General features: G+C 42.2%; 1 protein-coding gene across 1 annotated transcript; it reads right to left on the bottom strand.

Annotated features, from left to right (window-relative positions):
- Positions 1 to 1,913: 1,913 nt before the first annotated feature.
- LOC111861214 lies at positions 1,914 to 2,330 on the bottom strand. The gene has a single exon (XM_023845605.1). It carries the CDS (start codon positions 2,328 to 2,330, stop codon positions 1,914 to 1,916), a length of 417 nt encoding a protein of 138 aa, XP_023701373.1.
- Positions 2,331 to 10,525: the final 8,195 nt, after the last annotated feature.

The raw sequence follows: 10,525 nt of genomic DNA, 5'->3' as shown, positions 1-10,525 counted from the left end.
CGTTATATAGCCTCGAGACGTCCCCGGCAAAAAAAAACGCCACTTCCTCAATTGTTGCGTGTTGATTCACTGATGCAGAGATGTATTTAAGGCACAGTAGAGTGGCAACGAGAACGACGAGGACCCACAGAGAACGCCACATGCAACACCTCGTCTATTGTTGTGTGACTTCACTGCGCACGCGTATGCTGTGGGCGCTACCCATAGCAACGGCCGTTGTTTACAGAATCATCGCTTAGCAATTGTCTATACGCCACAGTATTTTCAACATTCTTATTTATGCATAGTAATATGGAGACGCACAGTCTTAGAGAAATCTTAAATTTCCTTCGCGATTGTCATCCTTTTGAGCGATCAAGAGTCTTTGACGTATGTAAAGTAGCACAAATCCAACGACGGGCCATTCCAACGTAGAAGTTTCGTAAATGGACAGTTTCTCAGTCAGGAGAACCAGCTGTCTAGCCTTCTTGCTAGACTTGACGCCAATGAATATTTCATGGTAATGTGCAAAGAAAAATCACCCATCTTCACCAAGGAACACGTACACACCAAATAACAGGATTACTGAAGCCATCACATCCAACACCTCTGATAGGTAAATCGCGTGTGGGAGAAGAATAATTTCGACCGGGTCTCACTTCATCACGGCTAGCAATGACAGGGAAATTTGTTATAATTCACTAAATTAAATTACCTATTAATTTACTATTATTAAATACATTTATATTCATGGAGGTAGGCCTAGGCGCACTGGAGCTGTAGTGCCAAGGAAAAAAAGTATATTTATTCTGTACGTCGATAGTCAGTTTTTAAACTTATTTTCGCTTATCCTGTGCATTCGTTTATAATTATAAATGAGTTTTTGTATCTTATTAAAGTAGAGATTGTGTTGCTCCATCGTCCAGCTCGCATTCGAGAGACAAGTGGTTCAAATTCCAACAAGGGACTGCACAAGTCTATCTGAAAATGCTCTTTATTTCTTAGTTGTTTACTTATTTATTGCTTAACGACGCTGCCGGTAGCTCAGAATATGCAGGTTGGAACTAAATTCGTGCACAGTATCTCCATAGTATGATTCCTTGTTGAAAACGTCGAAAATATTATACAGCATGTATCCTGAGATGCTTCGTTTTCGAGACACACGTCACCGTCAAAGGAATACACGACGAATACAGCGACGTGCTCCTAACCCTCGACACTTGCACTAGTCCAGTTATTGTTATTATTAGTGGGGTGAGACTTAGTCCACTTGACACTGCGGCCTTTATTGGACTATTGTACCAGCCCCAGATGATGGTGATTGTGGAGCAATTGGTGGAATGAAGATTGGCAGGGGAAACTGAAGTACTCGGAGAAAACGTGCCCAAATGCCACTTTGGCCACCACAAACCCCTTATGACTTGACACGGACTTGAACCGGGGCCGCCGCCGTAGGAAGACAGCGACTAACCACTTGAATTACTGTAAGACCAGTAGTCCAGTTGGCACTGGTGCATGGGGAATACACATTACATTATCCTAGTCGACATACAAGGTGTGTCCCAAAAGTCATGAAATATATATATTTTTTTTTTAATTTATTGATGATATCGGTACAAAGTGTTAATATTCTTCAAAGTACTGTCCATGAGCATCTACACATTTCTTCCACTGACTCTCCCATGCCCAGTACTCCCCCTCAAAGGCCTCGACGGGAACCTCATTTAAAGCTGTTGTCACGGACGCTTGGATAGCCTGAATGCTTTCAAAACGGCGTCCTCTGAGTGCAGTCTTGATCCTCGGAAACAAAAAGAAGTCGGCCGGAGCTAGGTCGGGGCTGTAGGGTGGCTGCGGCAGCGTTGCCACGTGGTGCTTCGCCAGGAACTCACGGAGAGCAGAGACGTGTGGCTGGGCGCATTGTCGTGATGCAGCCGCTAGTTAGCGGCGATGTATTTTCGCACGCGGATGGCCCTTTTCCTTAATCTTTCTAGAACATCCACGTAGTAGGGAGCCTTGACGGTCTGTCCCTGGGGTAGAAACTCTTTGTGGACCACACCCTTGGCTTCGAAAAAGACGATGAGCATTGTTTTCATTTTGGATTTGCTCATCTTCGCCTTCTTCGGTTTCGGGGAAGCCGAGGTGTGCCATTCAGCACTCTGGCGCTTCGTTTCTAGGTCGTACTCAAATGTCCACGTTTCGTCACCGGTAATAACACAGTCTAAATAATGAGGTTCAATTTCCACACGTTCCTTCAATTCACTCGCGATCAACACTCGATTGGCCTTTTGCTCGTCCGTCAACAATTTGGGGACCAGCTTGGCGCACGCCTTTCGCATGTTCAATTCATCCATAACGATGCGATGCACAACGGTTTTTGGAATGTTCAGAGTGTCGGCTAACAACCGGACAGTCATTCGACGGTCAGTATTCAACACATCACGCACACGAGTCACATTTTCATCGGTTTGGCTTGTTGATGGCCGTCCAGAGCGGGGGTCATCTTCCACTCCTTCCTGGCCCTCCTTAATCTTCTTCACCCGCCTTGTAACTTGCACATATGATAGGGCAGACTCCCCGTAGGCTTGCTTAAGCAGTTCGTGGGTTTCGGCAGCTTTTCTGTTGAGCTTTGTGCAGAACTTGACCGCCCAACGTTGTTCGAAAGTATCCGCCATCGCGCGCCGTGACGTGGTCACAAAACACAGGTGCACTAAATCAGCGATACTGACGCCTCCGATGCTCGAGCAGACTGACCTTGGGCGCGCTGTGAAGCTAAAGGCCTCTCCCCCTAACCCAACCGGTTCCAGCACGCTCCGACTAGTAGGAGCGCCGGAAAGAAATATATTTCATGACTTTTGGGACACACCTTGTAATCCAAACCCTAACGTGTTTCGGCGACTAGAACGGAGTCTCCGTGTGACGGGAAATGTAACAAGTATGGCACACGTGAATGCAGTTCGCCCACGAACTGTACGAGCAGTAGCCATTGAAGATCACTTTATAGCAGCTGTGGAACGAGAGCCGTAGAGATGCTCACGCGACCTCGCACGAGAAATGGGACTGTACCAACGGAGGATCATGCAAGTACAACTACATGACAATCAGTTCCACCCATACCACTAACTGAATAGCGGTGGGTGCATCTCCTTCCAGAAGATCGTCGTCTACGGATGGAATTTTAAGACTGGTTGCGGATAAGCCCTTTATACATAACATTCTGTGGACAGACATATGAAGGTGTGCTCAACGTCCACAGGTCTCAGCTCTTGGCATGGGATAATCATCATTCTATCCGCGAACGTGAACACCAAGTCCGCTTCAGCGTTTAGGCTGGAATCGCCGAGAACAATACCGTGGGCCCCTGCCTGAAGGGCTTAGTGCTTTATGATATCGTTGTTTTTGAAGATATGCCTTTATCTGTGAGGCAGAAACTGTGAGTTCAGCAAGACGGAGCTCCAACGCAGAATTAGGAACGTATCCGGCAGTGGATGAACACGACATACCCTGGAAGGTGGACTGGACTTGGAGGGCCGATTGCATGGCCTCTCCTGTCGCCGGATGTAATTCCGATGATTTTTTGTGCGTGTGGGGACACTTGAAGGAGGACATCTGTGCAGTCCTTCCCAGGAAAATTGAAGATCTCGTGGCAAGACTACAAGCAGCTGTGGCAACGGTCGATGTCAACATGTTTAGGCGTCTTCCAGAGATGCCATTAGGCGCCCTGCCGTCTGCCTTGAAGTGACGGAATCCGCTTCGAACAACTATGTTAACTATGAAGTGCCCATGGTTTGATCATTTGATGGCTTGAACCATTTGACTGTGACGTGTATCTTGAAAACTAAACGTCGCAGTACGTATGATGTACGATATTTTCGTTGCGATTTTTCACAAGGAAATCACGCTATTAAGAGCTCATGAGCGAATTCCTTTTTATCCTTATGTCACATAATCTTGGGTTTATTAATGAATAATCGGAAAGAATGTGAAAGCAAGCGATCGTGGCCTAACTGAGGCATTCTCCAGGAAATTGCCTGAAGGGACTGAAGAAAATCACGAATAGCCTCAGACGCTTCATGGGTTTCACTAAGTCCCGGCAGCTTATTTCCAGAATTGTCTCTCCTTCCGTAACTATCTATCAACCCTACAACCCCATGGAGCACAGTCCTTCAGAATCTGATAGTTGCTCAACTTGCCAAGGAGTTCTTCATCTTCAATGGAACTTGCTCCATATCTTGGACCAGATTGATCAACTACACACCCGAATTCAAGATCGATTTTAATATTATCCGTTCAGCCATGCATTTAACTTTCAAGCGCTTCTTGTCTTCAGGTTTTTCTACCAATCATTTGTATGCACTTCTCATATTTCCCATGTGCGCTACATCCAACTCTTCTAATTCTAAAGCCCGCCACTGCATACATGCCAGGTCAAGAACAGCAAGTCCTCATCCTCACAAGCAATTTCGAATGACTCCTTCTTTTACATCCTGTCTACTTGTTTCATGATCACCTTAAAATCCTACTTGAAGTTGTGTTATCATTTTGCAGTAAAAAGAGCGTCGTTAGGTAACCTAGGAACCATCAAGTGACGAAGTTTCCTTTGTGCGTGGATGCTGCCATTCAAGAACCACGAGAAACAGAAATTTCATCACGCCTCAATGAGCCGGGTATGGGGCCCTTAAAGGCCAGTTGCAGTAAATAGGCCTACAGGTGATCTGGAGTCAGGGTGGTGGCAATATTCCTCTCACTAGCCCGGGGGAAAGCTCGTACCCTTACCAGCACATCACGTCACTGCACCCTGCACCGCGATCGATAAAGCAGGCACACGTGCATGCGGGCAACAGTGGATCAAAGGTAATGCATTGCGGAAATGGCGAGATTTACAGTGACTGTGCCATGGAGTCGCCGATCACAGTGGCCACGGGGACTAAGGCATGAACTGTTTTCGCTCGCCCGAACGCTGAGGTTGTGGGTTCGAATCCCACTTAAGGCATTAGCTCAAGCGGTTAGTCGCTGGCTTCCCACCAGGGCAGTCCGGGTTCGATCCCGGGTCCGGTAAAGTGGGATTTGTGGTGGACAAAGTGGCGCTGGGGCAGGTTTTCTCCGAGTACTTCGGTTTCCCCTACCAATCTTCATTCCACCAATTGCTCCACAATCACCCTCACCTATCATCTGGGGCTGGTACAATAGACCAGAAGTGGCCGCAGTACAAGGGACTTAGTCCCACCCCACTAGCAATAAAAAAAAGGCATGGATATTTGTGTACGCGTATTCTATGTTGTGTTGCCCTGTGTGTAGATAGCAGCCTTGCGACAGGCTGATCACCAGAGTCCGGATTTTGATGACCTGAAAATATTTTAAAAATTAACGAAAAATCCAGAAAAATGACCTAAAATATGACCCAAAAATTTAATATGCAGGGTCCGGATTTTGAAGACCTGAAAATATTTAAAAAAATGACCTACAAAATGAACGAAGAAATACAGAAAAATGACCTAAAGGAGAAAAGAAAGAACACTTCGCTTCCATGTTATTAACTTTTCAGAAAACATATGAAGAAAAATTCCTTAAAATGGCCAAAAATGACAAGAAATATCCTTAAAAGTCCAAAAAAATACCAAAAAAATTACCCCCAAAATTAAAAAATGAACTTAAACCTAAAAATGTCAAAAATGACAAAAAATTACCTATAACATTTACATTTCTGTAACCAGCAGCTCATATCCGAGATTTGTATATAAAAAACATCGCAAAGGATACAAGGAAAAAAAAGATGACATATCAAAATCCGGGCCCTGCTGATCACTTATCCAAGGAGTCCTACCGTCTGTGTAAAAAAGATTACTAAACACTAAAAGAATCCAGGGCCCAACAAAGTGCTGTAGAGCCATTGATGAATGAATGAATGCAGTAGCAGTAACTGATTAATCTGAAGAGTTAAAATAATAACAATTATTTTCTGGTTAATGTGTTAGGTTTGGGAATGTAGGTAAACATTCATAAACTAAAAACGTGATAATTATATTGATGGTTTGTTTCTGGCGCACTTTACGCAAAGTACTAATTAAATTTAAAATAGTTTTTTATTCATTCACAGTGCATATTTCTTCCCCAGAAGTTAATGGTCTGGCGGTAACGCTCAAGACTTGAATTCTGGCGGTACTCCATTCGAATTTCGGCCGGGATGAGTCTCCTCAATTGGACTTCAGTGGTTTCTCCAATCCCTCCAGGTAAATTCTAAGGTAAGGCCGCGCCATAGCTCAAGCAGTTAGTCGCTGGCTTCCCACCGCGGCGGCCCGATTTCGACCCCAGTTCTGGTCAAATGGGATTTGTGGTGGACAAAGTGGCGCTGGGGCGGGTTTTCTTCGCGTACTTCGGTTTCCCCTGCCAATCTTCATTCCACCAAATTCTCCATCATCATAATCACCCAGGGCAGGCTATAATAGGCCAATCAGTGGCCGCCGTGCCGAGTGGACCCAGTTGGACTCCCCCCCCCCCCCCACTAAGCGAATTAAAAAAAATTCCAAGGTGGTGCCTCACTTGGACCACTATTGCTTTTTTCTAAAACCTTTTCAAGTCATCAGTCATACTAATATTGACACTACATAGTTTAGATACTAATATCGTCCTGAAATAAACAACGGACACCATTAATGATATCTTTATAATGAGCGGAAGCTAGACTTTAACCGTTACAATTCAGGATCATCAACGACAGAAAACAAACGGATCACTTGTGGAGCAAAGTCCAGGGATTAAATGCTTTAAATTCGCTCTACAGCTCCAGAACACACACAGGCTAGCAATTCATGCCTTCCCACGGCTTCCGAAATTCGAAGCTTGCCAGCTGTGGCATATTCATGGATCGCCTTATGGTAACCCCTTGCCTCTACTTCTACGCTCCACGACAAACTGTAAAGTTTATTTCCAAACGGCCACCCATTGGTTTCCTACTTTGTAGCTGAAATTAGACTTCGAAACACTGGACGTCTTAGTTACTTTGACTCAACGTTGAGGAAACCGTGGGGAGATAGTGATGGGTTTCTGATGGGATTGAGTCTAGGTATTCTGAAGCGACTCATACAGCTATAAGCTAAAGTGTGCATAATGGAACAAACTTCTATTATTTTTATTATTATTATTATTATTATTATTACTTTTTGGAATTATTGTTAATTTATTGCCATTATATAGACTCTCAAATTTGTATTTTGTTTTTAATTATTTTTGTGTATTTTTATGTACTCGTTATAACATTGTAATTGGCCTCTGTGCTGTTAAGTTTGCACATAAATAAAGATGAATTGAATTGAATTAGGATGTTGAACTGCCACACAAATAAGTAACAATTAATTGTATTATTATTATTATTATTATTATTAACTTATAGATGTGTGTGTGGTGTATTTTCCTTTTTCATCACATAATGGAATAACCATTTGAAATGTACTTATTTTATTTTTCTCACCTATTAATGCTAACTTTAATTTTTCTTGGAATTATTATTAATTTATTGCCATTATATAGACTGTCTTATTTGGTATTTTGTTTTTTAGTTATTTTGTGTATTTCTATGTACTCGTCCCAACTTTGTAATTGGCCTACGCGTTGTTAAATGTACACGTAAATTAACACGGATTGAATTGAATTATTGTATTTTTTAACTCCGGAGCAATTTAATATTTAAAATCCATCAAAATCCGTTATGAAAGTGAAATCTATAGAATCAGTATTTCAAATTAAGTCTGTATTACAAAGTTTATTTTTATTGCAGAAAGCTAGGGTGGCAGTAACCCAACCGGCCGGGCTTCATACCATAAAAGATAAATGTTTATTTATTCATAACGTCCAAAATTACTCTGGAACTAAAATATGCTATACAGTGGAAATCAAGAAGCTATCGCAGTATTAGAAAATGGCCACTTCCATCCACCTACTACCGAAATTAATTTCCACTCCCTTGTGGTGTCCTGCTTCGGTAAAGAGAAAACTTTGTCATTCCATTTGTATAAAAAACTAGCCGCACCGCGGTGCTGGCAGATATTAAATATTCTCTTCCTTCAATGTTCTCTGTCTGTCTTCGTCGTCGTAAATTTTCATTTCGGTCTCTTGAGTCTATTTTGCTTCTCCGTTATACATTCACTTGCATTTTCTCTACGATTTCTTACGTATATTCCTTTCGGCTGTAAATCTGCACACTAGTCAGCACATTGGCTTGAAGAAATGTATATTTCAGATTGTCAATAAATTTTAAACAAAAAAAAATATATTCCTTTCATAGCGTTCGGCCATCTTGACATCTCTTACAATTCTTACATTCTGAATTAAGTTAACCCCACTTAAATTTGTTTTTGACTAATTCAGACATTGCATTAAGTTCCTAAACGATTATATATGTGTTTACTGTTAAGTTCCAAAACAAGAAAAAAAATTATACAAATTTATACATAAATTCACATAATTAAGTGCACATATGTATTTTAGGTTACACGTTGGCATTGTTCCTTAGAAGCCCTGAAATAGATGAAATAAATGTTTCGGCCATCGCCTGTAGACGTAGCATTCTCGACGTGGATATCTCTCAGCTTTAAGAGTTTTATTAACGCCATGTAGTCAGTTGAAAGTCAACCGACGTTTCAGAAGATCATACAGTCTTCATCCTCAGGGTCAAGGGTCAAACCAAGCAAGAAACCAGCGTGAAGCAGATAGCAACATACAGACAATGATGATCAATACAAATTTCAGTAAATTAAGTAAAATTGTCAGAGTTTCGGAGGAACAATCTACACCTGAATTCATTCAGATTCTTCGATGTGAACCTGAAAGAATTATAAATTAATACTGAAAGATCCATTTGCGCATATTGCTATTAATGAAAATTCGTCAGGTACGAGTACGTATATTCTCAAATTTTCGCGCAGTAACTCCTCCTTATAAAGGACCGCGGATACAACGGGTTTCGGATGTAACGGACCAAATCTGGACGTGTACAGTTCTGAATTTTTAGACATGTTGAGATACTAAGAAAATTTTGTAGACAGAAAACTCATCATCATCATCATCATCATCATCAGTAATCTGTCAAGACGACAGGTCCACAGTCTCTTCCAAAACAGTTCCTCCACTTGATGCGATCTAGAGCTTTCTCCTTCAAATGACAGTATCCTCTTCTGTCCCCAAGGTCATCCAGCATCTTCTTACGTCTTCTTCCTCGTCTTCTTGTCACTTCTATCCGCCCCTCTATCTTTCCTTCGATAACTTCTTTTAGAAGGCAGTTTCTGCGTAAAACATGACCAATCCAATTAGCCTTCCGTTTTCTTATTTCGTGTAGGATATTTCTCTGCTCACTGACTCTAATTAACACTTCTTCATTTCTCACATAATCGGTCCAACTGATCTTCTCCATCCTTCTCCAACACCACATTTCGAAACTTTCCAGATGTTTCTGATCTACTGCCCTAAGTGTCCATGTTTCAGCCCCACACAGAGCTATGCTCCAAATGTAGCATTTCACTCAGAAAACTCATTTGAAATAAAAAAGAACCCCAATATAAAATCTTCCCTTTATTCACGTTGTGTGTTCCTATATTCATTGCGTGTGTAATTTCGTGAATACCCCTTCAGTGAGTTATAATGGGCATCGGTGTTAATGGAACCCTGCCGCCCACCCCTAACCCAAAATTAGTCCCTTATAACGAGGGTTTACTGTCATAATTGACATACACAGAAAATGTGCGTTATAATCTGCCTCTATACGATACTCAACATACCCGTATAGTTTTCCACCAGAGCTGGCGACTAAGTCATGAGTTTTTCTTCCCCCCCCCCCACTTTTCTTTTCTCTTTCTTTCTCTTTATTTCGTTATTTTTCTTTTCTTACTTTTTTCTCCTTCTTTTTGTTTGTGAGCGACCAGTCAGCGCAAAGGAAGTCTGCTGATAAGCTGCAGAGCTCAGTCCTTTAGAAGCGACATGATAGAAGGACCGACAGCACAGCCGCTTTGTTACGAGTTCGCACCTGTTCCCTGCGTAGTGCTGCAGCCTTGCTTTCCCATGGAGAAGAAAAGGTGAGACTGCATAGCCAAGCTCGCGAATTAAGGAGTATTTTCAGGCAGAGGCTGAAAGCACAAGAAAAATCAGATATTTTCTATAAGTTCAGGATCGATCTGTTGCGGCATGTAATGTCTGGCGAACCGTCCATAGAGTATTGTAAGAAATTCTCCATACTGTCTAAAAATTATAATCTAGACCCTTGTGTTGCCGACGAGAAGTACGAGGCGTAAGGAAACAACAGTATTTTATTCTTCTGATAAGCACTGTCACGTGTAGGGTGGTACGCGTGACGAAAATCATGTTTTCCAGTTCGGATGATTGGATTTATTTGCATCTTGGTTACAACTTCTCTTAATCACATTTAAATACAGCGCTATTTGACCACACGACACCCTCTATCCGCAAAAGTTGGCACTAACCGCTGACAAGCGGCGGTCGCTCGGTCGGTATACTTCGCTTGCGGACTAAAATCACGGAGTTTTTTTTATATTGTTGATTT

This window comes from Cryptotermes secundus, unplaced genomic scaffold (assembly GCF_002891405.2).
Source record: "Cryptotermes secundus unplaced genomic scaffold, Csec_1.0 scaffold1799, whole genome shotgun sequence".
In the NCBI taxonomy this organism is placed as follows: domain Eukaryota; kingdom Metazoa; phylum Arthropoda; class Insecta; order Blattodea; family Kalotermitidae; genus Cryptotermes; species Cryptotermes secundus.
The sequence above is the reverse complement of the archived record's forward strand: the minus strand, read 5'-3'. Positions and strand labels throughout refer to the sequence as shown.

Excerpts from the sequence above, each read along its gene's own strand:
- LOC111861214 (XM_023845605.1), bottom strand. The coding sequence starts at position 2,330 with ATGGATGAATTGAACATGCGAAAGGCGTGCGCCAAGCTGGTCCCCAAA.